This window comes from Aspergillus fumigatus, chromosome 6, assembly GCF_000002655.1.
Source record: "Aspergillus fumigatus Af293 chromosome 6, whole genome shotgun sequence".
Classification (NCBI taxonomy): Eukaryota; Fungi; Ascomycota; class Eurotiomycetes; order Eurotiales; family Aspergillaceae; genus Aspergillus; species Aspergillus fumigatus.
The window spans coordinates 1,521,620-1,546,548 of NC_007199.1; the positions used below are offsets into that span (position 1 = coordinate 1,521,620).

General features: G+C 49.6%; 8 protein-coding genes across 8 annotated transcripts; 3 read left to right on the forward strand and 5 right to left on the reverse strand.

Annotated features, from left to right (window-relative positions):
• Window positions 1–1,735: 1,735 nt before the first annotated feature.
• On the forward strand, window positions 1,736–4,338 carry rho1 (Rho family GTPase RHO1). The gene is made up of 7 exons (XM_077805005.1): window positions 1,736–2,118; window positions 2,323–2,390; window positions 2,487–2,514; window positions 2,637–2,834; window positions 2,928–3,062; window positions 3,120–4,173; window positions 4,234–4,338. The coding sequence occupies exons 2-6, from the start codon at window positions 2,323–2,325 to the stop codon at window positions 3,270–3,272; spliced, it is 582 nt and encodes a 193-aa protein (XP_077661138.1). The 5' UTR covers window positions 1,736–2,118; the 3' UTR covers window positions 3,273–4,173; window positions 4,234–4,338.
• A 54-nt stretch (window positions 4,339–4,392) lies between these two features.
• Window positions 4,393–7,434, reverse strand: AFUA_6G06910 (uncharacterized protein). The gene is made up of 4 exons (XM_077805006.1): window positions 7,062–7,434; window positions 6,916–7,009; window positions 5,520–6,860; window positions 4,393–5,460 (listed from the first exon to the last, which is right to left on the reverse strand). Exons 1-4 carry the CDS (start codon window positions 7,304–7,306, stop codon window positions 4,729–4,731), a joined length of 2,412 nt encoding a protein of 803 aa, XP_077661139.1. The 5' UTR covers window positions 7,307–7,434; the 3' UTR covers window positions 4,393–4,728.
• Window positions 7,435–7,476: 42 nt separating this feature from the next.
• AFUA_6G06920 (methionyl-tRNA formyltransferase) lies at window positions 7,477–8,909 on the forward strand (the record flags this gene model as incomplete). The annotated part of the gene is made up of 4 exons (XM_077805007.1): window positions 7,477–7,790; window positions 7,858–7,928; window positions 7,980–8,107; window positions 8,168–8,909. Exons 1-4 carry the CDS (start codon window positions 7,532–7,534, stop codon window positions 8,907–8,909), a joined length of 1,200 nt encoding a protein of 399 aa, XP_077661140.1. The 5' UTR covers window positions 7,477–7,531.
• A 198-nt stretch (window positions 8,910–9,107) lies between these two features.
• On the reverse strand, window positions 9,108–10,467 carry AFUA_6G06930 (SDR family NAD(P)-dependent oxidoreductase; the record flags this gene model as incomplete). The annotated part of the gene is made up of 9 exons (XM_745493.3): window positions 10,290–10,467; window positions 10,092–10,236; window positions 9,915–10,001; window positions 9,795–9,857; window positions 9,638–9,745; window positions 9,515–9,566; window positions 9,371–9,459; window positions 9,251–9,313; window positions 9,108–9,194 (listed from the first exon to the last, which is right to left on the reverse strand). Exons 1-9 carry the CDS (start codon window positions 10,337–10,339, stop codon window positions 9,108–9,110), a joined length of 744 nt encoding a protein of 247 aa, XP_750586.2. The 5' UTR covers window positions 10,340–10,467.
• Window positions 10,468–10,741: 274 nt separating this feature from the next.
• On the reverse strand, window positions 10,742–12,012 carry AFUA_6G06940 (glycosyltransferase family protein). The gene is made up of 2 exons (XM_745494.2): window positions 11,686–12,012; window positions 10,742–11,629 (listed from the first exon to the last, which is right to left on the reverse strand). The coding sequence occupies exons 1-2, from the start codon at window positions 11,758–11,760 to the stop codon at window positions 10,829–10,831; spliced, it is 876 nt and encodes a 291-aa protein (XP_750587.2). The 5' UTR covers window positions 11,761–12,012; the 3' UTR covers window positions 10,742–10,828.
• A 95-nt stretch (window positions 12,013–12,107) lies between these two features.
• AFUA_6G06950 (uncharacterized protein) lies at window positions 12,108–15,244 on the forward strand. The gene is made up of 3 exons (XM_745495.3): window positions 12,108–12,358; window positions 12,426–13,262; window positions 13,320–15,244. The coding sequence occupies exons 1-3, from the start codon at window positions 12,245–12,247 to the stop codon at window positions 14,931–14,933; spliced, it is 2,565 nt and encodes an 854-aa protein (XP_750588.2). The 5' UTR covers window positions 12,108–12,244; the 3' UTR covers window positions 14,934–15,244.
• Window positions 15,245–15,362: 118 nt separating this feature from the next.
• AFUA_6G06960 (sugar porter family MFS transporter) lies at window positions 15,363–17,262 on the reverse strand (the record flags this gene model as incomplete). The annotated part of the gene is made up of 6 exons (XM_745496.2): window positions 15,363–15,508; window positions 15,558–15,631; window positions 15,699–16,682; window positions 16,760–16,984; window positions 17,040–17,116; window positions 17,167–17,262. 6 exons carry the CDS (start codon window positions 17,260–17,262, stop codon window positions 15,363–15,365), a joined length of 1,602 nt encoding a protein of 533 aa, XP_750589.2.
• Window positions 17,263–18,468: 1,206 nt separating this feature from the next.
• AFUA_6G06970 (glycoside hydrolase family 154 protein) lies at window positions 18,469–20,532 on the reverse strand (the record flags this gene model as incomplete). Its single annotated transcript, XM_745497.1, has 3 exons — window positions 18,469–19,634; window positions 19,690–19,988; window positions 20,051–20,532. The coding sequence occupies 3 exons, from the start codon at window positions 20,530–20,532 to the stop codon at window positions 18,469–18,471; spliced, it is 1,947 nt and encodes a 648-aa protein (XP_750590.1).
• Window positions 20,533–24,929: the final 4,397 nt, after the last annotated feature.

Sequence of the window (24,929 nt, forward strand, 5' to 3'; positions counted from 1 at the left end):
CGGCCTTGATCCATTCCAAGCAGAACGGTCACTCATCTCCATGATCCGAAATACAGCCTGTGGAGGAGCAACCCCATTCCATCACTGGCATAATGAGGCAAAGGCCTGGAGAGGCTTCTGACAAACCAGAGGCCACTGAAGCTCTGACGTGTAATGCGCATGGTTTTAAGCCAAAGCATGACCACATATGTAGCGATAAATGTTACTTAACAGATCGCTAAGCATGAGCGGATCGTCTTTTGGACCAAGCATCTGCTGTTGCTCGGAAACAGCATTGATTCACAAATCCTATCACGGTTCCCCAAAAAAAGGATGTCAGATGCAGCACTTCTGTTCGTCCTTTTGTCTGTGGCTTTGCATTCTATTGAGAGATGATTATTCACTGTACGAAGTATTCCGGGCAGGGGCTGATGAAAGATGATGAAAGTTATTCTTTCATCAGGAGAACGCAAATCCAAAGGGGTAGCCAATTCCAATAGATGACGTTAGTGTGTATGGGATGGATAGGGGCTATGGTCGATGATTATGCACCGCCACGTATTGTTTTGACTAGGTACTGTTATATCGAACGTTGTGAGATACCGGTACCTAATAATCTATTACCTAGTCCAAATGAGACAAAGCATCCATGGCAAACGAGCAGGATGGAAAAGAAACAATAATAACACCCCAAGCTCCAACGCAATGCCCTGCTTATACCTGGAGTTGGCATGGGTATCTCTACCGGACACGACTTAAGGCAAAAGGATTCATGTGTCTGCGCATTTGCAAACCAGCCAATGAAGATCCCGTCCAGTCATTGGTCTCATGTCGATTCAAGGCAACAGCTATAAGGTCTGGAACATCAGGTAAGCCACTATCAAGTGTACCAGCAGAAGCCAAATATTCCCAGTATTGTGGCATTGCACAGGTACAGGCTAACAACATGCATGTTCTTCCCATTCCAGACGGACTTCTGCGCTTGGTTTAGCCTGTTTTTTTATTTTTGGAGAAGCAGAAAGCAACATGCTAAAGTCTCCAATTTTACAATATTCTATTGGCATACCCTACCCAAGCTAACCATCATAGAATTATGTTCGTGCTGACATGTGAGGTATCAGAGAAGCTGATGGCCCAGATGAAGAGCTCCAGATCACGACCCAGAGTGAATGGGCAATACTTGGGGGACAAATTTAAGCTGGATACAGGAGGATATAATTTCGACCACCTATTTCCTGTCCTGGAAGACATCCAAAGTATCCTGTTAAGAAACTCTTACAGTGAGACATAAGGTACAGTACAGTATCCAAGCTTCATGGCCATGTACTAGTGTGTATCATCTAAGTGGAGTAGGAAATTGGGTCTCAGCCACGGTGGCTTCAATAAGGGGACAAGGCAACAGCAGATTGAGGCAGCTGAATGTGGGAAGATAATTCGTATTCTCCACATAATCAAGGAGAAAATCTCTATATCAGAGACAATGAGTGAAAGGACATTAATATAGTGCCCTTTATCATCTTTGATTCTGACTGTATGACAACTGCACAGTAGCCTACTCCTGTGTAAATATTATACACGACAAAAAGTTCCTTGTTGTAAATACAATGCATAATCAGGAAAAGAATACGCCGCTTGGCTCAGCCACATTTTTACCCAAGTAGGTAAGGTTACTGTTGTTCACAGATGGGTCTGGTAAAATTACATCCATTTCACTACCTAGGTACTACCTAACCTCGTCATGGTCCAGTCTGTTGTCCATCAATACGGAGTAGTCAGCAGCATGAGCATGGGACTAATAATACCTAATAATGGAATTGGACCAGCCGGGGAAAAACGAAACATCTCCCAAATGAAATGAGAGCGAGTCCTTAGGCCAACCTAACCTCATTATTAACGCCGTTGAACCTCTCTTTCTCTTTAGCATCGAAACTTGACACCACCACCACCAACTATCTTTCCTCATCGAAGTCCATTCACCATCTATTTTCCGTCCCAGTCCTTTTTGGATTCTCTCCCTCTATAGATTCAAATTAATTCTGAGTTCGCAGTCCCTCTGTCTTTCCTTCCTCTTTTTCTCCTCCTTTCGGTACCTCTATCTTTTAGTGTTCCGCGCCGTTGCGCTTGTTGCTCCCGTGCACTGTATGTGATAACCCTTTTTGCTCTCGGGCGCCTGACTTGTCCCTTTCTCTACTCTCGACCACCCTCCGCCTATTCCATCACTTATCTACCTACAACTGTGCTCCTACCTCCTTTGCTGTCACTCCTCATCAACGCATCCCGTCGTCTCTGCGTTGCCATCATTAAACTTTCTAAATCATTCGCTGATCATTGTCTCCTTCCAAGATGGCTGAAATCCGCCGCAAGCTTGTCATCGTTGGCGATGGTGCCTGTGGTAAGACTTGTCTTCTGATGTAAGTTTCATATACTCTCCCTGCCTATGGCGATCATGATCATCGGCAGCACCGAGCTTTCTGTTCATTGAGCTAATCCCAATTCTCTTTGGATAGTGTCTTCTCCAAGGGAACCTTCCCTGAGGTTAGCTTTCCCCAGCCTTGCCGTCCATCATCCTACTACCGATACTTGCTACTCGATTCGAGTCAATTCTGTCGTCCAGTGTTCGAATGACGCCTATCATCTGACACTCCACAATTTTTCAGGTCTATGTCCCCACTGTTTTTGAGAACTACGTCGCCGATGTCGAGGTCGATGGCAAGCATGTTGAACTTGCTCTTTGGGATACTGCTGGTCAGGAAGATTATGACCGTCTTCGTCCCCTTTCATACCCCGACTCCCACGTCATCCTGATCTGCTTCGCCATCGATTCCCCCGATTCCCTTGACAACGTCCAGGAGAAGGTGAACGATAGCCCAGGCGTCCCTTTCTTCCACCAAGGAAGAAAGGGGGAAGTGATTCATGCACGCATACACAGGGGCTGACAGCGTTCATAGTGGATCTCCGAGGTTCTTCACTTCTGCCAAGGCCTCCCCATCATTCTCGTCGGTTGCAAGAAGGATCTTCGTCATGACCCCAAGACCATTGAGGAGCTGCACAAGACCTCTCAGAAGCCAGTTACTCCTGAACAGGTATGTGACCTGTTTGAACATGAACTTGCTCTATAGATTATTGACATATTCGTTCAGGGTGAGGAAGTTCGCAAGAAGATTGGAGCCTACAAGTATCTCGAATGCTCCGCACGAACCAACGAGGGTGTTCGTGAGGTCTTCGAGGCTGCAACCCGGGCTGCTCTCTTGACCAAGACCCACAAGAAGAAGGGCAAGTGCACTATTTTGTAAACTAGGTTTCGTCTCCTTCGCAAAAGGTCTGTTTCAATTCGGAGATTTTATCAACGGATAAGCGTCTCCAATAACTGGTTGCTTCTTTTCACTGAGAGGGGGTTCTCTCCGTTGGCGTGTGCAGATGTGCCTGTGTGCGAGTGTGGATAATGTTCGACTACGGGCACATGAGCTTCATGGGAATTATCTGGCTATGCAGTTGGTCGACTTTCTTCTTTTGCAGACTTCTATTATTTTCTTAGGGAGGCGTTGTCTTCATAACCTTGTGGGTTTTCCTTATTTTCTCGCTTCAAGTTCTCCTAGCGTCTACTGGGCTGCCCGGCTGCTCGGCTGCTGTAGCAGCGAAATATTGCTTGGTTCCTAAGAAGCAACGGGGAAAACGGAGGGCGGCCCACGACTGAGGGGGCGTATGGTTCGGAAGCGAGCAATTTGAGGACGGCGTTCTGTCGCGTGTGTCCCGTCAACATACTCTCTGAGAAATTGATCGAGAAGGGGAGTCGGAATCTTGTGGTATGATAGACGATTCGTATCGCATCGGGTACTTCCAGCAAGGGTCTCATACTTTCCTTTTTTCGGTTAAAGAGAATGCATGAAACTGTCTTCGATCGTTGACGCTCGCATCCTCCCAGTCAATTTAGGGTTTATCCTATTCTCCACGAGTCCCAGGATGTCCGAGCGACTTCAACACAGAAGGTTGCAATAGTGTTACCTACTCAGGCTCTCAACTAATAATAATGCTGTTACTTTTTTTTGTACTAAATGTTCACTGCCTGTTTCCCGCGCTGATAGTATCTGCTTATATCTTTCAATTGACAAGGTAGAGTATTAGCAACTTAAGTCCAAGGTAGGCTTTGATGAGTGATGGGATCTTACACTGTGGTTGTTTCTCATTGCCACGGGTATGTTTGAGCAATGTCAGCAGAACTAGGTAGACAGTAAGATAACACACCTGTATTCTTACCGCTTTTAGTATTCTGGTAAGTAGGATTACTCCTGAGTCAGACCCATCCCTGCATCCACGGAGTAGATAGTAGCGTTCTTTAGAAAAGTCATGTTGAAGTCGACCTTCTGAAGTCTGCTACGGTCCGGAAACTATGGCTCCAGGAGGGTAACTAGTAGCACTAAGTAGATTATGTGTCATTCCATTCCCAATGGGGCTGGTGCCAGTCTAATGAGTGGAGACCCAATAGTGCTTGATTTAAATAGATAATTGCATGGGCTATGTTCTCCTGCGAGCCCAATGCTCTGCTAAAAGACCAAGGCGTGGCTGATCTAGTCTAACTATCCGTAGATATTTTAGGGAATCATGGTGTCCCTTGTCCGATTGCAATCATGTCGAAACTGTGGCGTATGTTCTAGCGCACTTTCTTTTTTTAATGTTGAGCGCCTCTGTATGAGCCCAGAACGAAGAAATATGGTATCTCATAGGAAAGTTCCTAAATCCGAATATATCACATTATCTGTTGAAGTTTAATAGATTCTCTATATATCGTCTCGCATCAAGGCCCAGCCCCTCGACAAGTTTCCCCGGCCCCGTCTCAGAGCGGGAGGCCTGTAGTCCAGGTGATGATGCACCACCGAGGTCTCTGAAAAATCGTGTTCCACTGCCACCGCGAGCATGCCCCGATGCCGAAACGTGGTCGCTCGCTTTGCGGACTAGGAATGCTTCCCGTGCGGGAGGGGGAGAACAGCCTTCGCCTTTGCTAACACTTGGATTGAGATCATCTTGATGGTCCGGGAGTTGTGCGTCAGTGATTCGCATCCAAACGATCCACCAGCCGCGACTAGTCTTGCATGTTCGCTCGAGTTCGAGGGGACGCAGCCTGGTTTCGGTGTATGTGCTTAGGAGGCGCTGGTGAATGTTGAGACTCTCGACGCGGGACAATGGCGAGGTCTCCAGAGAGTAGTATCCGAGGTCCGGAATGTTCGGAATAGAAGATCGGATGGTCAGATTTGTGGGGTCGTAAACGAGATCGTAGACCGGGAGGTTCTTGGTTGAAAAGCGTTTGTTGAAGTCAATCGCATTTTCCGACATAGAAATGCGTTCTGCAGCATTTGCAGGTGATGTGGAGTTGCTCAATGGCCTCTGGAGCGGAGCGAGTTGGCGATGAATGCTTTTGTAAAAGGAGACATCGTTCAGCGACGGCGCTTGAGGGTCGAAAAGAAAGGTGTATATAAAAGGCTGATTCTGTTTGTTACGTTAGCCGACATCTTAACGAAAAGGCCTCGTACCGGGACTGAACGTACGACATAAACCACTACCCGCAGCTCAGCGGATTCCGTATCACCTGCTGCGCTTTGTCCCGAACGATCAGCTCGTTGGACATACAGAGTCCGTTGGACTATCTTCTGTGCTAAGTTGGCTGTTGAGTCATCCCTGGCGTTATCTTCAGGAGATTGGCAATCCACAATGTCAGAGTCATCACGTAGACCAATAATGAATTTTCCGTTGGCCTGGTCCTTGGGTTTAGCGTCGCTGCTAACCCTCGGTGCTCCTTCTTCAGATGCTTCCTGGGAATAGCCAGAAGACTGGTGCTCTTTCCTTGCGTCAGACTCAGTCTCTTCCCGCTTCAGTGCTTCAATGCGGGGGTGTGTGCTGGTTGTGCCGGACGGAAATCTCCAAGACGAGCCGTATCCGAATGTTAGATACTTGACCAGAGTATCTGATCCAAGACCTATCCAATCGCTGCCCTTGTCGCCCCTGGATGGGGAGTTGTCAGCGCTACTTTGGCGTGTCCCTTGTCCGGCGTCCTGCGCAGCTTTCGATGTTCCTACTACAAGAGGAGGGGGTATCCCTGGGACAAAGCTGCGTTTTGTCTTTGTGAACTGGGATTTGTCGGTACGGCTAGCTGAGCGAGACTTCGCAGCTGATCGACCACGGTGTCCCTTTCGGCGTTTTCGCCGTCGCGGTGACGTCGGGTCCTCACCCACCCCATACGCATCATAGCCATATCTGAAGATCCATTCCATCCACTGAGAGACCTGTACCACAGAAGACCTCGAGATGTTGCCAGCTCCGGAGAATATGACACCATCTGATGGACGAGGGTAGACGTCCGAACCAAGCCAACTTCGCTGATTTTCGCCTGCGTCAGTAGGATCTTCAGATCTCTTTGCCCTTGCCAAAACCTCCGCCGCGGAAGGAGGATCGCCGAATCGGGAGACGACTAGATCAACTAGGCCGTCTGTTCTGAGCACATAGTCCTCAAGAACCTCTCTCTCTCCGCTTCCCCATTCTTCCTCGCCCACTCCTATGCCAAGCTCGCCGCCAGCAGAGAGCTTTATTCCATTATATAATTCAACGATGGGGTTCCCGGTCAGGAGAATGTCCCAGCTCCATGCAAATTTGCTCCAAAAGCGCTCAAGGAAAATGCAAAACGAGGACCTTCCAACGCGGTCGTACAGGCGCTGAAGCGTCAGCTCATGATGAAGGAGGAATATGGAATGAGCCCGGCATAGCTGTTGTTTCAAAAGTTGCGGCGGACAAATCTCTCTGGAGGAGTAATAAAAAGGAGAAGCACCGGATGTATCTTGATGGGAGGAGGCGCCACTTGATGAATCATTGGGAAGCCTAGTGAGATCTATTGACTGTGATCATATCGTCAACAATCATCTCAGAAATGCCCCGCGACGCCTTACTTACTGCTAGTATCCACCAATTTTCTTCCAACTCATGTAGTATGACGGTGGATTTTTCTGTCTCCACATAATCGACCGATTTACCCTTGGAAAAGTTCCTGGAGTACCAACTCAGCTTTATTCAGCCTCTGCAAACGTTGTGATCCGAACCTGGAGAAGCTGACCATTCCCTGCGCCAGTCCTATCTGGCGCAGCCTCTCATTTTGTCCCTCAGTAGAATTTGCATCATCGCTACCGACAACAGATCGTTCATTTCGTCGTGATTGCTCTGTTCTAGAGGTGTAAAAAACAACCTGATCGCCGATACTTTCGTCTGTCGGACCGAGGAGGGGGTTGTAGATCGCAAGAAATGAGAGCTGGGCAGGGATCACTGAAGTCAAGTCGCTATCTGGCATCGCATGTCCAGATCATGCCACTGCTCATCACAGAGATGTGGCACACTTGAGCACGACTATGTCGTCGGAAGACGAGCTGCGCCGGTCAGATCGCCATGTTGACATGGTGAGTGACATCACGTGGCTGAGCATCGGGAAAGCTTCCGGGGAGCTTCACTTCGCGATCATAACAGCCAAATCGCAGATACAGGACCCGTCTCACGAGGACATGGGCAGGTTTAGACCATGGCTCATTTCATGAGAGCTGGAGCTCTCCGCCACCATAGAAGCGCTCTTTCAAAGCCCAGCTTTGGATATCGATTCCTTGCGACGAAAACATACGACCCTCTCCGTATCCTCTTTTGCGGAGCTGATGAGTTCAGCATAGCTTCCTTGAAAGCTCTACATGAAGAACATGTCAGACGACCAGACCGAATATCGTCAATTGACGTTGTTTGCAGACCTGGAAAAAGAGTAGGGAGGGGTTTGAAGAATATACGAGAGGGTACTCTATCCACTTTCAAGGATCAATATGCTTGGAACTATGCTCACTCATTGTATCTGGTCAATAGTCCCTATCAAGGCGGTCGCAACAGAACTTTCACTTCCAATTCATGAGATAGACACATTCAAAGGCTGGGCGGTAGAATACAGTCCTCGCCGCCTTGGTTGACTTGCGTACTGATGCTGTTAGCCCCCAATACTGCCCGGAGGTCCTATCAATCTGATAGTGGCTGTGTCCTTTGGCTTATTCGTGCCTCCCCGAATCCTCAACGCCGCAAAATACGGTGGATTGAATGTTCATCCATCTCTGCTTCCCGAGTACGCTCCCAAGATTCAAGCAGTTCCTCAAGAGGATTTGTCTAACGGACGAATGTCTAGTTTCCGTGGTCCGGCCCCGCTACACCATACTCTTCTAGCAGGGAGAACGAAAACCGGCGTTACGCTTCAAACCCTACATGTCAAGCATTTCGATCACGGCGTCATCCTCCAGCAGACTCCAGCCCCAGGATTTGAGATACCGAATCCTGACACATGCACCGTTCCGGAACTTCTAAACATTGTTGCCCCTAAGGGAGCGGAGATCCTCTTGGATGGCATTCGCAAAGGATTGTTCGTCCCTCCCATAGAAGACGCAGGCTGGCGGGCATCACAGGGCGATGAGCCATTAATTCATGCGGCGAAAATCAAGCCAGAGGATCGACACATAGACTGGGTCAATTGGACATGGAAGGACATCAGCAGGCGGAATCGCGTGCTCGGTCCGCTATGGAACAAAACCCTCGCAGTTAGCGATCCTACTTCGGGAAATCCTTTGTTCCGACAGCGCAGAGTGATCTTGAGCGAGATGGAGGAAGTAGATACGATAAAGGGCTGCGAGGCATTCTCTCTTATTCCCGGGTTGCCTTTTGTGGATAGCGCACATCCCATTGATCGCCAACAAGGGAAGGGGCTGTACGTCTTCACAAGAGATGGCAAACTGATTCAGATTTATCAAATGAAGGTCGAAGGAGAACAGAATGCAGATGGTGTTCGGGCCGCGCTCAAAGCTCGGATGCTTAGCGATCGAACCTTTCACTCTGGCGCTGCCGACTTCACTCCTTTTCATAATCCTTTGCAATGAGAAAAAGAAGGACGAGCATCGTCGTTTTATTTTCATTCTCCTAAAAATACGATACCACTTACGACGTTCTCAAGTTTCAATATTCCTGTTTGGCAGCTATCACCCATGCTCCAGCTGGCCTTCAGGACAACAACGCTTATTTGATCGCAAAACCGGCATCTGTGTTGTCAGCATTGTGATGAAATGACATAGATTGGATCACCTACCAACTTGGATGGACTGCCCAGTCATGGATGAGTTTTGAGCCAGCATAACATATGCGTTAGCAGCGTCCTCCACCTCAGGCTAATGGTCACTCAATTAGCTAACGAGCGGCCAGTATAAAATTCGGCCTATCTTACCAATTTCCCAAGTACGGCTTTGTTCTTGAAAGCTGCGATCTTTCCAGGAGGGAACCGCTGCCCCTGTAATTTGATTTAGCCCGAGTTTTGCGCTGCTCACTCTGTCTCGGCCTGACATACCCATTCAGTGAGCAAGAGAGCTGGAACTACAGCGTTGACACGGACTTTTGAACCTTGACTCTGTGCGAGACACTTCATAAGATGCAAGCCTATGTTGGAACTGTGAGTCATGATTCACTCATTGGCTTTGCCTATAGATCCTACCTGCTGCCTTTGTCACAGCGTATGGTATGCTGCTTCCGCTTGGTGTGACAGCCTAAATGGCTATATAAGCGCCAAACTTCACAAAATGTGTAGACCAAGAGACTGGAATTTGGGGCTACCCACCGCAGTGGACGAAGTAATGATGAAGACACCGCCGTCGGGGTTTGCGTTGAATGTAGGAAGTGCTTCCTTGAAGAGGTACCAACTGCTCTTGACATTCGTTGACCAGCACTGGGAAAAACCGTCAGATATTGTTGTCTATAAGAGCGGTCTTCATTACCCTGTCCCAGTCATCATCGTCCATAGCGTCCAGATCGCCGAACGTAGTCATTTTGGTCCAACCCTTGACGGCAATTAGTCTGAGGCAATATCGCGAGAAGCATGCATTACTAGAACTCACTGCATTTGATACTACAATATCTAGACCTCCAAGCTGTTCAATCGTGGTCTTGATCGCATTGCTGCAGTCTTGACGGCGATTTGCGTCCTAGATTTGCATGCCCTGGTCAATTGCATAGCTCAGCGAATCTTTTTAGCACCCACTGGTGGGCTACCACAGCAGGCGAGCATGACTTACACCTTGAACAGTGACCGCGTTGACGCCGTACTGAGTCCGTAGGCTGGATGCAAGCTCCTCCGCAACGTCTTTACTCGATAGGTAGTTGATCGCAACGTTACACCCTTCAGCAGCGTACTTTTGAGCCACTAGAGCTCCCAATCCTCTAAATACCCGTCAGTGCCATTCAGCAAGAAGAAGCCGGAAAAGCAGATGCACCGAGAGCCACCAGTGATGAGGGCATTGCGGCCTTTTAAGGAGTAGGACATGATTTCCTTAATCAATTTTTTTTGATTTCAAATGTATATTTATGGGGAATGTAGGAAGAGAGTATCTAAACGCTATAAGGAAGAATAATTGTCGAGACTCCAACAGTGTAATGGTCGACTGACGCGGGGTAACTCATTTCAACTACGGGGAAGACATCGGTATAATTCCGATATCTACGTTGAAGCCGTATTATGAGTTCCCTTGTTTGATGGGTTTGGGCTCAATCCTGTCTTTCTCTACCTAAGTACTAGTGTCCTATTCTTGAAAGGCAGTAGGCGATCACAAGACTCGATCCACAATCTCAAGCACTGTGGGGAAGAACTACCGAGTTGACGAGGTGCATTGGGCGCATATAACTGATCTCGGCTCTGTTGTACTGTAAGTGTCGTGGCTGATAGGCACAGCTATCCTGTTTGTCATTATCACGGCATCTGTTATTATATATATACTCTAAGAAATATGGTAGATTGAACGCCATCAGAATGCAATTAGTCTACCAGCGTACCGGCATATTCGGTCTCCCTCATGCCCCTCCAAGCCTGTTTTCCTGCCAGATCAGGCCATTGCACGAGAAATCGATCAGCAAAAGGTAACAACAGTTTCCCGCTTAGACTAAATGTTGTGACCCGTGCCCATGACTCTACGTAAATGGTACGCAGCTGGAAGTGAACTGGTGCCGGGGCATCCTCTGATCTCTTCACTTGAGATGATCTCGAGCTATCCCTGTCTTGGTGGTCCTTGATATAAAAAAGTGACTTCAGATAGTGAAACAGTCGCAAAGATTTGGCAGCCAAAACCATACAGACTGCAGTCGCTGGACCGTTGGTAAGGATAACGTCCGGGTATGGCGAGTTCGTTGTCGGAAGCGGCGACTTTTGCTCGGGATGACGGCCGCAGAGTACAAGAAAGCAAGCATAGAAACATTGAAGGGTTGAAAGAGGAGCAGTCAGGTAAGACTGGTGCACACGGCGCGCGCGAGGAACCGTGACGACTGCGTAGGACTCTGTGGAGTTGCTGCCATTGGCAGGAAATGATAGTTTTGGACTTTGCTTCAGCCATTCTGTCTCAAACTCCACAGCCCTCGCAGCGCTAAAATTGTCTCCCGAGCTGACGACGTAGGTGCGGTACGTATATGTCGAGGGGTCGAGTTTCATACGCCGCAACATGGAGAACATCTCCGCAGTATGTCCGCCGCTGCCTAGAACAACGAGAAGATGAGTTGGGCTATTCTTTCGTCGCCACTTCGGAACTCTGAAGTTTTGCGATATTGATAGAGCACGAATGCAGAGCTGAAAGTAGGGTCATGAGCACGCCGCAAGAAGGAGGGAAAGAGAGGTGTTCTCACAAGTACTGCGATAGTGCCGCATATAGCCGCAAATAAGAGGCCATAGAGGATTAACTTGACCCAGGGCAGAGCCATGGGGAGCTTATTTCGTGATTCCAGACGCAGACTGCCAGTTGAAAGTAATATTAGCCACTGTTGCAGCTAGATTTTATCCCCAATGTAGTGCGCTTGAAGACACGTTAGTCAGAAAACGACACCTGTTTCGCTTGATTTTGTCGGCATTTTGGCCCTGACAGGCTCGCAAATCTTGAAATCCACCTTAGATTAGCATTCAATTGCAACTACCCTAGACCCAATGGGCTATTGTGTCTTGGGATGGCTGGAGTTGTCAACATCCCCATGGTGTTATTTCATTGGATTAGTTGGCAGACGGCACGTGGTCCGTGCGATCTCGGTGATTATTTTCCTGTTGTTGTCTTAACTCCTGCGGTAGACAAAAACACCAAGGATATCTTTTACCATCATTTCATAAATAAATTGTGTTTCAAGTGAACTAGATTCTCTTTTGGAACGAACAATAGTCATCAATGTCATCGGATCTGAGATGAAATACTAAACCATGTTTTCCAAGCGACTAAGCTGCTTCTATTGTGGACATCGCTCTACGCAGGCTGACAGAAACGTTCGCAAATGGCGCTGCAAACACTGCGAAGCGGTCAACTACCTGGATGAGGTATGTGCTTGCTTCTGTATACCTTCGTTCTTAGTCCATTCCTGGTTAACGCAGATGCCGTCACTAGAAAGGAGAGATTACCGACCCTCCCACTGCTGAAACGAATCCTGCTGTTTACGGTCCTGGAGGCACAGACGTTCCTTTTGAGTCGGTTGATTTTACAGGATCCGGCCTCTTCTGTGCTCAGTGTGTTCGCAACCAGCATCTCTTCACAAGTGCGCTTGCCTCTTATTTTCCGTCGCCGGAGGATCCAAATTATAGCGCCTACGAGCGGGAATATCCCAGTTTTCGCAGGAACCTGGAGGAACGATACCCGCAAGTATGCGCAAACTGCGAACCTCGGGTGAAGGAACGGATACGTCAAGCTGGATATGAGGCGAAATCGGACCACCTTCGACGGATGATGGACAGGAGCAAAGCGGGAAGGGCAGCGAGACACGCGCGGCGTTGGAATTGGAGAAATCTACTGGTGTCAGCGGGTGCTATGGGTTACTGGGGCAGCGTTGCTGGTCAACTGTCCTGGGATACTCTGGGCGCTCTGAGTGCCGATCATCATCTCCGCGATATGTACAATGACTTATCACCGCCGTCCATTGCGTCCTGCGCCCGTGCGACATTACAGAAACGCCAACTACCAAGTTTATGCTGGGTTGATCTGTCTCCCTACGCTGGTCTAGCTCTGATTGTGGGAATCCTATCCTTGTGGTGGAACCCGAAACTGCGACTCAAGGTCGAAGGCAGAGGAGGACGCTTCGTCGGGCTGGGCGAATACTATCAGGTGCAGCTCATCGTCATGGTGGCGCGATGCGTCTTCTGGGCCGTACTTAAAGACCCTTCTTCGAGTGGACTACAACCGACATTGCCGCCGGCTCTGCATACATTTATGATCCTCTTCACGATCCTGGTAAGTCTCGTCGTTTTCTGAGGAACGAAATGAATCGCACGCTGACAACATCCTAAGTCTGTCGTTATCTCTCGGCGCGTTGTCAAGTATGACACTCGCCCACTGGTGGCATGGTCGGATAGTACGCCAACGGCAACTCCTAGTAAGAAAGCAGTTGTGTCACCCGTTGCGCAATCGAGCGCTACTACTCAGCGTTTCACCAGCCTTCGCGGAACCGACCAGCAAGATACTTCACGCTTCCCGTTTGAGAAGCTGGCAACTCCCCGACCAGTACCGGAAACAGAGCCCGTTATTCCTCCCACGCCCCCTCCAGAGGTGGACGATATGGATTGGACCCCTTCCGTACAGCACAACATCTCGCCGATGGTTAGTGTCCGCCAGAGAGACACACCGTCTGTCCTCAACGGACCTCTACCGTTCTATGGATCACTACCTGCGGCCCCTAAACCCCCATCATGGGCCCTTCGGACCCAATCTGCGCGGCCGAAGCCTATACAGCAGGTTGTTGAACGTAACCCATTTCACCGTACGCCCACCCAGTCGCCCAGTTCCTGGCAACGTAAACCCGAGGCTCAGGCAGATTCGGTCTTTGCGCCTCCAAAGTTCTTTCCTACCAGTGACCATCTTGCTTCAACTGGGCTGGAGAGTTTGTTCGACCGAGCTTTCACAATCAAATCTCCTGAGGAAGAAGGAAATGAGAACTGGCAGCAGCACCAGCGAGCATCGGGTGCGCATGCTCGCCAGTCTGCGGATATGCAGACAATCTTTATGTTCCAATACTTACGGGTGGGCCTACTACTAGCATCTATTGCTGCCTGGCTTTTGTCACAGTATAACCATCTCTCAATTCCTGGCAATTACGTTGAGGTGGCTTCTCTTGGGAGTGCAAGTCTGATTGCGGGATTTGCATTGTTGGATGCCCTCAAGCAGCCCATCGCGCAATGGAACGGCATGGAGATCCTTGTCTATTTCGCCGAGCTTATGGCGGCCGTCCACCTTGGGGGGCACCTTCCACACGTGTCGTTCGAGAGACATTATTTTGACAGATATGGGAAACTTCTGTTGATCTTCATGACCGTTCAGGAAGCATTGGGGCTATTATCTCTCTACCGTATTACGACAACTAGCGATACTAGCTCTCAAGCGCGGCAGCCCGGCCAGTCTCCGGACGCAAGCGCCCCGGGCAGTCCGTCACTCGGGAGCGTTCGGCCCGAGCAACCATCTTCATCATTCAGTTCTTCCGAGCCCCCTGTTCCCCCTCTTTCATTTTCTTCGACGGCTGCTGGTTCCAGCTTCATGACGCAGCCACCGGAGGCACAGTACCAACTAGCATTCCCGAACCAGAATCAAGGTCTCAAACGTGATCACAGCTTCACGCTGAATAGTCTGAAGGACAATGAATCCGACTTCTCTGATGCCTACGATCGCGATTCAGATACCGAGACGACCGTGACGACGGCGACGACAGCCACGAGCAACACGGTCAGGAATATCCGTTACGGACGGAACCCGACGGATGCATTCTTCTCACCAAGGCGCTCAGAGCTTGGTCCTGGAATCGGGGGGTTAAGCCTTGATGATAAGCCCACCCGGCGAGTAACGCGCAGTCAGTCGCAGAGACTCGCCGGAAATGAGGGAATTCGTAAATACTCGATGCGCGGTCTGAAGTAACCGTCTGGACAGCTTCAATCATTTTCTTCTTTCCTATGCTATAAAGCGCATTAGCGGCGTTGGGGTTTACGTACTTTTGAGATCCAGATATTTGCTTTCATTAACATATCGGGTTGTGTGTCACAAGTTCAACTGTTAGAAGCGTTCAAGGGTTGATTGATTCATTGAATCATTTTGCATCCACTTACTCCAGTCTCTTTTCTTGTTTCACCACGCTGCTATTTGGGAATTTTACCGCGGGTTTGTACATAATGACAGCAATATACGACTTACGACCAATGATGAACAGATATTGAAGTCCTACAAGTTTACCGATGCCGTTTACTAGGGCAAGTTTGAAACAACGCGACCATCTATCAGACAGTATACTCTGAATTCAAAGCATGTTACGAGTAACTCTCCCACCAGGACATTACAAGCCAGAGCTATCTACAGCCTTTCAACCCTTGTCTCCACGGCGGTCTCAGCCTCAGCCTCCTTGTCGGTCGAACTCATGGCCCGCTCAGCATCGGCCACCTTGCTATCCTGGGGCGTTGTGACGCCGAACAACTCATCCATTTTCTCGAGCGAGAGACCTATTCTCATCAGCATGAACTGTTGATTGGCCGGGGAGGGGAGAGTTACCCTTGGTCTCAGGGATGAAGAACCATACGAACACACCCATGGAGAGACAGAAGCAGGAGAAAATGATGTACGTTCTGTGAGCCCGTTAGCACGCGTCTGATATCTCAGGGGATTTCCGGGGAGAGAGAGAGAGAGAGGTACCCATAACCATTCGCACCGACGGTAGCAAGCATATTGGGGACGGCGCGGGCGACAACAAAGTTGAAGAGCCACTGGGTAGCGGCAGCGAAGGAGACGTTCAGGCCTCGCAGGCGGGCGGTGGGGATCTCGGAGACGTAGATCCAGCAGACGGGCCCCCAGCCAAACTGGAAGCAGGCGGCGAAGAGGAAGATGCAGACGAGGGCGACGTAGCCGGCGGGGATGACGGGCTCGCCGGCTACGGGGGGCGCGATGCGGACGTACAGGCCGATGTAGAGCATTGTCAGGCCCTGGGCGACGGAGGTCCACAGGAGGGAGCGGCGGCGGCCGAGGGAGTCGGCGACGAAAACGAGGAAGACGGCGCAGCCGACGACCTTGACGATGCCGTAGACGCCGGTGGCGAAGAGGCCGGTCGCGTTGCCGGTGACGCCCAGGTTCTTGAAGATCTGGGGTGCGTAGTAGTTGATGGCGTTGGTGCCGGTCATCTGCTGGCAGATCATGAGGAAGATGCTGATGAGGGCGCGCTTGCGGTTGCCCGGGATCGTCCACATCTCTCGCATGAGGTCCCAGGGGCCCGAGCCGCCGATGAGCTGGCGCTCGTGCTCGAGCTGCGCGACGATGTCCTGGAATTCGCGCTCGACGTAGGGGTGGGTGGGGGGCAGGTGGCGCACTCGGGCTAGTGTGGCGCGCGCGGCTTCCCAGCGGTCCTGGCGGGCGAGCCAGCGTGGGGACTCGTTGCACAGGAGCATACCGACCAGGAGGAGGATGGCGGGGAGGGCCTGCATGGCCAGCGGCACGAGGTACATGGCCGGGCCGCTGATGTGCAGCAGGGAGCCGTAGTTGATCCAGAACGCCAGCATGATGCCCATGGTGATGAAGAGCTGGTACAGCCCGGTCAGCATGCCACGGATGGCACGAGGAGCGTTCTCCGACACGTAGAGGGGGTTGATCATCGAGGCGAAACCGACACCGAAGCCGGTGATAAGTCTGCAACGACGGAGCGTTTAGCGCATGGTTCCACATGAGTGGAACGCAGGGGGGGAGGGGGGCTCGGGGTCACTCACCGTCCTATGTACATGGCTTCCAGGTGGCCACTGGCGGCAACCTGCATGATCACACCAACGATCGACATAATCGATGCCGATATCAGACCGGGCTTTCTTCCCCAGCGATCAGCCACCTGCGAAGCGATAAGGGCTCCAAAGAAGCAGCCCGCTTGCAGCGTGGACACAATGTTGGCAGACAGATTTGCCTGGGCGACTGAACTCAGATTGGTCAGGCCATATTTCCTGGTGACGGTTAGAACAAACTCGCCATGGTTATATCCTCGGCAAGGATACGCACGCCATGAAAGGTTTCATTGTGAGAACACCTCCAATGATACCTGTTTCCATTCCAAAAAGCATACCGCCAAAGCATGCCTGCAGACTCGTCAGTCTCTGAGCACGAGGGATATTGTGGGACAACTGACCGAGCAGGCAAGCATATACACTCTCCACCCATAGATTTCCTTGGGATCCTCCCGTATCGCCTCATTGTGGACGAGCTTTCTGAGGAGGACAGACATGTTGACGACGACCGTAGGCTCTTTAGCAGAGATAAAGAATTTAACGATGAAAAGTCGATAACTCAGAGGCAGTTGGAACGCGTCTAAAATTCCACGCTCATCCCTCACAAGATGGTGGAAGAAGGGCCCTGAAGCGAAAACACAATCCGAGATCAAAGAGTCCAGGGATAGCAATGATTATCTGTCTCTTTCACTCCAACAGACCTGCCAGATCGACCAACTGACCCGGTAATGTATATATAACCGACGGCGTCTGATATCAGTAACCGTCACCCTGCAAACGTGTGGGTAATTATGACTGGCAGCCACGGAAAAAAAAAGACGACGAGCGCATTGGAAACTTTCCACGAATTACAGCAGATGATGAGCAGTTCAGGTGAAGATACGTCAGACGCCGAGACCGCCTGGAGCTCGTCGTTAGAACGGGTTGGACGGGGAAAAAACGAAGGTTAGAGAACAGGGGGTGTATGTCCGTCTGGGCAACGAGAACCTATCGATCTTGGTAGGATGCTAGAGCCATGCTGTGGTTCACTTTGGCCCAAGCAAACCAGTAGACAGGATCTTTGACCCTGTCCGGTCTGGAATGGCTGATGGTCAACATGAGGGAACATAACCGGGGTAAGGTGGTTTGTTCCACGAGTACGGGGTAGTGTGGGGGCCGACAACGCATGAGATGGGATGATCGAGACTCCAAGCTGTCTGGAGCTTGATTCCCGCTTGGGGATTGCCGGTTGATGACCCGAGTCACGCATGGCACCTGAGTGAAAGCATCACAGATGGCCACGGCTCGATGCGAATGGTGGAACGACGAGGATGTGCCAAGCAGAAATGCGGAGGGGAAAGACGAAAGCAAAAGCAAAATTGCGGGGAAGGTAGGAGCCGATCAGCATCAATTCGACTTGGTCGGGGTCAAAGGTTGCATCTAAACTGCTTTAGTGCGGCATGTCGGCTCACTTGGCTGAAGCTAGTGAGCAGGCGATTTAGCCAGAAACGTTCATTCATCCGGTGCTGGCAATTGGGTGTCATTGATGCGGTCATGCAAAGTAATCTACAGCGTCTTGGTAGCTACCGGTATTATCAGTCGATTGTTGTTGATCAATTTCATTTGCTCATTGTACTTCTGGGATAGACAGATTATTGTAGGGATGCAGATAGATAGTTTATGGAAGGGCGGGAGTAATCCATCGCGGTTTTTCGCTTGGCCTTTCAATCCTGCTGCCCCATGATCTGCTTCAGCTTGTTCGGGATGTCTGGAGCCCGTTCCCATCTCGCGCGCCATTTCTTCTGCCAGTCGTCGCCGTTTCCTTCAGCAGGCAAGGCGAATACCGCCGTCGCGAACCAAGTGTGGCTCCGGGGGCTGAGCTTCGATCCTAGCGAAGGAAGTAGAGTACGACCGTAGATCAGATTCGAGTTGGCATCTGCTAGTACTATCTTGCCGTCTCGATCCACATTGGGCTGAAGCTCCACAATGCCGACGGCACCAACGGAGGAGACCGTGAGCGCCCGCCGCGATTCCGTCAAGGTACCTTCGGCTGAACCTGGAGTGAACGGGCCAAGAATGCGACCGTTGTCGCTGCGACAGCCGTAGATTGCAAATGCCCCTTCGTTAACCAAGAGTTCGCGCTCTGTTCTCACCCGGTGAATGCGAAGGTGCCAATTTTCGGTCTCCTCGGTTGGAGGTATGAGCCACGTATCGACCTCAACGTCCTTCCACGGCTTCCAGCCGGAGACGAGCATGGGAACACCATCAAGCCATTCAAACCGGGCATTGAGTGCCAATCTTCGAGTCTGCCAGATATCGCCCCCATCGTCAGAGAGAGCAAGCATACTGTCTGGCGCGTGCTGTTCTAGCTGATAGGAGCCGGTGGGAACAGAATATCCAAACGAGGCGCTGTAGGCAAACTTGCCATATTTGGCCTGGGTAGCCTTCAGGGGATAATGGCAGGCCTGACCAGACGACAGCAGGAACCAGTGTCCTCCACGATGAACCATAATGTGCTTGGGGTGCTCAAGGGCTGCGACGGCCGGAAGGGAGGCAGCTGGGTAGGGTTCCTCCTGCGCTGCCCAGAAGGGATGCGATTCCGGCAAGACCAGGGGAACAAATGACAGACAGCACCAATAAGGAGATCCAGGGGAGTTGTAGTTTTCCGTCAAGTACATGTTTGCGTAGGAGTATCCCAGGTTCAACGTGCCGTCATTGCTGAAGATGTCTTCCTGGGTAGCCCACCAACGGAAATGGCGCAGCAAGATACCTTTGACCACGCCCCAAGTCAATGGCGCAGGTAGCTCAACGTCCGCAAACGCCAGTGCACCCCAGAATCCGACCATGGCAAATCGGTAGGTCATCGAGCGTCCAAATGGAATAGCACTGCCTGATCCTAGTCAGCTTCACGGGATCTCCCAATCGAAGAGGTGCGGATGACTAACCATTTGGACTGAAATAATGGACAAAGTCTTGAGCATATCGTCTTGCACGCTCCCGGTATCTCTCAGCGCGTGGTTGGTCAAAATCACCCGCCAACTTGGCATACAGCAGTTGCAGAAATTGGATGGCAAAGGAGCCCGAGTAGTAATCCATCTGGTGATGGCTCTTTGGGCCATCATTACTCCAGCCTGCGTCGACATGGAATGTATCCAGATGATCCATATCTGCCTCGATACGAGCAAGCGAGTAAGGGGCGTTATTCCTCCGTAAACCTAGATTGGCAAAAACCCGGAACCATAGCCTGCACGACAAGGTGAGAACAAGCCCCCAAACACGTCTGTGATCCCGGCATTCAAGACCTACCAATTGGTATTCGGCATCTCGCGCGCATTGATCTGCGCCAGCCAATTCGCAATATTCTCCTTCTGTTTATCCGTCAAGGGATCCCAGAAGACGTGAGGAGCAACGGCCAATGCAAACCCGATAGGACACATCTCCACCATGCGCTGGTCCATATCCTCAATGTCGCCCCAGTACTCCGGATGGTCGGGATCAGTCCCGCTGATAAAGCCCTCGCGCCAACGAGCTGCCTCAGCATAGTCATAGCCTCCGCCCAGCAAGGATCCCAGGGCCCACAGGGGGCGCGCGAAACCCTCGATCTGAGCGCCACCTTCATCGAACCGGGTCGCTGACGAGCCGATCTTCACACGACTGCAGCCCGGTGTGAAGCGCGGGACGAGCGGGTCGAGCAGCGCTCGACACGCATCTTGGAAGTTGCTGCGTGTGCGAAAGGGAGACCGACTAAAGGCATGGGTAGGCGTCTTTCCATTGGCGTGGACGGACATTGTGAGCGATTGACCTGTTAATGGGGTTAGGATCGAGATAATGCGAGATAAGACTCGTCAGTGCCGCATGGCATCATTGTCTCAGTCCCTGATGGTGCCCGTTAATGTTTATATATCATCTGCATGGCGCTGCTTCCCTAATGACCTTGAGGAGGGGCAGGTGGGCTGTAGCCTGTGGGCATGGCAATCGGGGTTCGGAATCAAGTCCGAGACCATCACCTCGAGGGGTAAATGGCCTGACAGCTCTGAGTGATGGATAAATCGCTGATGCAGGTCAAGCTTCTTCCATGGATAGGACAGTGTCTCCCCTTTTTTGGGTTGCTATTGGATGGTTAAATGGGAGGTGCAGAGAGATAGTAGACTCGGGGCCGATTTAGCCGAAGTGGAAGAGGATGCGGACATCAGAGTGGCTACCTTGAAGTGTGCATCATCCTGTTGGATATAAACAAAGCCCTTGAGTTATTCTGATATTCTCACTGACAACTCTTCCACAGGCTCTAGCTAAGGACTAGTTCAAGGGAGATAAGCAGTGCGGTGCTCCTAGGTACAGCACTGGAACTGGTATGATGTTCACTCGCGTGCTGCTGAGTTGGAGAAATTTAGCTTATTGCCGAGACCTATGCTCTAGTCTCATTTATCAAAAAGTGAAGAGCAAGCAAAATCAGATGTTGATTTTTGGGCAGAGTATATCCAACTGGTCCTTCTGATGCTTACTTAGGAGGCCTTGCACACTAAGACCGACTAGATCTCGATCGCAGGATGCAACGCGCTATGACATATGAAAACAACATTGACACAGACCAGGAAATAAATGATCGCGGTGGACTTTTAGGGAGTCTTAATGTACGAACGACTTGCTGCTCATCGTCAGCAGATACTGAGCAGAACAAGCTGGATCCAGGAAATGCAGGACGAGGCTTCGAAATCAGTCATGCCAACACAACCCTGTCAACCCTAGGAAATGTGAGTCACATTAGCTAATATCCGTCGAAATACAATGAGAAAGAGAGACGACTGCCCCTTTATTGTCAAGTGTGCCTCTTGACCATGCACTGACAAATATGAATGGGTTTGACCATGCATAATGCACGGCCATCCAGTCCGGTCCACAGAGCTGCACCTGTTGTCTTGAGCTAATGGTCAAGGCGTCGAGGAGGGTGCCTATGTGAATTTGCCTGCATCAACAGCACGGCTAGGTCATTAGCGGATGCATTCTGAATTAAGTATTCATATTTGTGACTGATCTGCTACGAGTTGTAGGAATGGCAAAAGCACGTTAGATATGTCACATCAGCAGGAGATAATGGTAATTCATCTGTTATTGTGAGTTACAGATCAAATGGATGTATCATCACATTGCGACATGAAGTGTACAGGGTAGTTCTGAAGAATTGAACTCCCTCAACCAGATATGTTCCCCCTAGATCATAATCTGCGCTAGTCTCGTCGGCAAGATTAACAATTCGAATAAGCACGGCACGTTGTCAATCTATTAAGTAGAGTCAGATATTTTTTTTAAAAAAAAATCATGGTATTTGAAATTATTGCACTGACTATAAGGAGCCTTCGTAGACCAGAATGTTTCATGATTGTTTCATACGCCTGAATCGGTGTGTCGGGCAACAGATTTAATAGTAGTACATTGAGACCCTGTACTATCAGTATCGGCTTTTAGATTTGATAGGCAAACTGTCTCATGAGTCAGCGGATCTACAAAAGTACACTGCTGTTTGTTATTAAGACTTTCAATGTTTATGGCATAACTGATAAGTGCACTTATGGGATAACAGAGGTATAGAGTGCAACATGAATGATGCTTGCCAGTAATACACTGAACTGTTCAAGTTAATTGATCTATAAGTACTCTCTGCGTCTTTAGATCCAACTATAACTACATATCTTCTATAAGACTTTTTTTTACAATGTAATTTAAGGGTAGTGATTCGTGCTTGACATCAGTGAGGATGGACTCAGTTGACTAAGTTGTGGAAAAGTTCATCCTGGCACGGTGGCAATGCTTCATTTATATGTAATCATCAGTGAGCAGTTAACTATGTAGACCAGGGAAGAATAATTAGCGTAGTCAACTCAGATGTCATGGTCCCCGTCGGTACTGATGACAACAGCCCAATATTGAGACACGACACAGAATATTGCTCAATTTTGAGATGGGGGAGAAGTTCCAGTTACCACGGTCTCTGTTCCAAGGATAACCGAAGGTGCTGTTGACCACAGACCCAACGGCCCAAAGTGACTGGTGGATTTTCCTGGACGGTTTCAAACAACGGATCGGAATTCAACCTGGTCCCGATCGCGGAGAGCTTCTTTCTGCCTTGTCCAGTAGGATGCGACCCGAGTGATCCCAATTTTCAACTGGTTAAACCCCGAGCACAGAAGGAATGGAACTCGAACATTTGGTCTTGGATGATTTTTGGATCCTCTCGCGTGGAAACGGCGACTCTACCATCAGACTTCAACAGTGCGTTAAGGAGAGCCGGGATTTACTCCCTAGTGTTTAGAAGAAACAGCTAATTGTTGTTTAAGCCGAACTTTCAAAATTGTCGGCATTTGATACCACCGTAATATTCTTTATTGTTGATCTGCAATATGAAGTGGGAGTGGGAGAATAGCAGGTGTAATTATGTACAAGGTTGGTGCACATGATTGGATATAAGCTTAGTATTGCATCATTCAGACATTCTCTCGACCAGAATGAGCCATATTGACCTGCCAGACCTCGGGACGGTATAGCCAATGGATCTACAAAGAATCAAAGAAACAATCACCAGGACAAATCAGGCCCAAACGTTAATTAATTCAAGCAAACAAAGGATCTTCGAGGAATAGATCATACTGTGTACAATATCATGGTTAATACCGGATAAGAGGTGGCGTGGTTCGGCTGGTAGGATCTGGCCAACAACGGAACAGCCACAGTTGCATCCTTCTGCACGCTGAGTCTGCATGGGGTTAGATAGAAGATGCTACTTGTCCTTCGCCTGGTAAATATCAAGGTGCTATTATGATAGTCCTTGAATTATGGACAGGCATTCCGAAGTACAGTACAGGTGGTTGACGAAGGATAATAATCAAATGTTGATAGATGTGCATTGCCGGAGCTTGCATTTTGTATTTGTAAATGGGCCAGAAGACCCTGACCAAGTGTTTACTTCTGGAGACAAGAAATTCGAAGTTTAAGGGTAGCAAAGGGGTTTAAATGTGTCCAGATTGCAACAACCTTTAACATGTAGTGTTCAATCTCTATGCGGCAAGACAACCCCGAGGACCACCCTGGAGCTCTTATCAGGGACCCCCACAAATAAGCACTACTGGTACTCCGTAGTAACATTCATCATCAAGTCAACATGTCCTGGTATCAGAGAGCAAGTGAAGGAAATCCTAAATAAAATCACAATCGATGAGTCGACAAACCAGGAATGCCATGCAGATGACAAGCGCCTGACAGAAAACGCTCCGGGATCGACGGTCGGCTCCCGGATGAGTGGCAATCGTTGCTCCATTCTGCAAAAGCTCGCGGGTCACTTTAATGAGGATGGGTCAGTGGGCTCCATCTTTGGGGTGAGCCCAGGGTATTAGTCTAAGTGCAAATCTTAGATTCTATCTTTCGCTGTCGCTCGAATCCGATCTGTGCTTAGTTTCCGAATCAGGGTGTCGTAGGCCCATAGCAGACCATTGAAGCAGATGACATGCAGAATCTAGGAAAATACCCGAATTGGGACTTGACTTGAAGTCCATTTGATTGATACGTCTGACAGGTCAAATATGTGAGTTTCTTAGAAATGCTGGAATCAGTAATGCGACAAGCAAGGGAATCCGGGGTCTGACAAGTTTATGAGAGTATTCGCCTGCAGGTCATCCAGAAAGGTAAAGACCCTAAGGGGTACTCCGTAGTTGAGACCTCACTGATCTACACAGGACGTAGTCATTGGACTAGCCAAAGACTAAATACGGACAGCTTTTGAGAACTGAATGAGATTTCCCGTTGACCAATGCTCCTTAAGCTTAGGAACTGTACTATCTTCACATGGTTACATAGACTGTTGTTACGCGGACTGACTAGGTGCAGCAAATGCGATATCCTGCATTGTATGGACTGTACGGAGTAGTAAGTATTAATCTAAATCTGCAGAATAGACAGCATGGACATTACATCATAGGCCCTTTTCTAATACAAATAGAGTATACTAAATGATACTAAGAGGTACCTGTATAATTTCTTTTTTCTTTGTTCTCACTTCTTCAAGACTAATCAACAAAACAAAGCAGTCGAAGAACCGGAGTGCCATTATTATTATTTGACTAATGTCTTTGCACGGAGTAGTCAGGGGTGCATGAGCACCGCATGGTCTCCTATTATTCATCTTCTCGTACCTAAG

Excerpts from the sequence above, each read along its gene's own strand:
- rho1 (XM_077805005.1), top strand. The coding sequence starts at position 2,323 with ATGGCTGAAATCCGCCGCAAGCTTGTCATCGTTGGCGATGGTGCCTGT. Across the intron at positions 2,515-2,636 it reads CCAAGGGAACCTTCCCTGAG|GTCTATGTCCCCACTGTTTT; the intron begins GTTAGCTTTCCC and ends ACAATTTTTCAG. Across the intron at positions 3,063-3,119 it reads AGCCAGTTACTCCTGAACAG|GGTGAGGAAGTTCGCAAGAA; the intron begins GTATGTGACCTG and ends ATATTCGTTCAG.
- AFUA_6G06910 (XM_077805006.1), bottom strand. The coding sequence starts at position 7,306 with ATGCCAGATAGCGACTTGACTTCAGTGATCCCTGCCCAGCTCTCATTT. Across the intron at positions 7,010-7,061 it reads GGAATGGTCAGCTTCTCCAG|GAACTTTTCCAAGGGTAAAT; the intron begins GTTCGGATCACA and ends TTGGTACTCCAG. Across the intron at positions 6,861-6,915 it reads AAAATTGGTGGATACTAGCA|TCAATAGATCTCACTAGGCT; the intron begins GTAAGTAAGGCG and ends ATATGATCACAG.
- AFUA_6G06940 (XM_745494.2), bottom strand. The coding sequence starts at position 11,760 with ATGGCTCTGCCCTGGGTCAAGTTAATCCTCTATGGCCTCTTATTTGCG. Across the intron at positions 11,630-11,685 it reads GCGGCACTATCGCAGTACTT|CTCTGCATTCGTGCTCTATC; the intron begins GTGAGAACACCT and ends CCCTACTTTCAG.
- AFUA_6G06950 (XM_745495.3), top strand. The coding sequence starts at position 12,245 with ATGTTTTCCAAGCGACTAAGCTGCTTCTATTGTGGACATCGCTCTACG. Across the intron at positions 12,359-12,425 it reads CGGTCAACTACCTGGATGAG|AAAGGAGAGATTACCGACCC; the intron begins GTATGTGCTTGC and ends TGCCGTCACTAG. Across the intron at positions 13,263-13,319 it reads TGATCCTCTTCACGATCCTG|TCTGTCGTTATCTCTCGGCG; the intron begins GTAAGTCTCGTC and ends CAACATCCTAAG.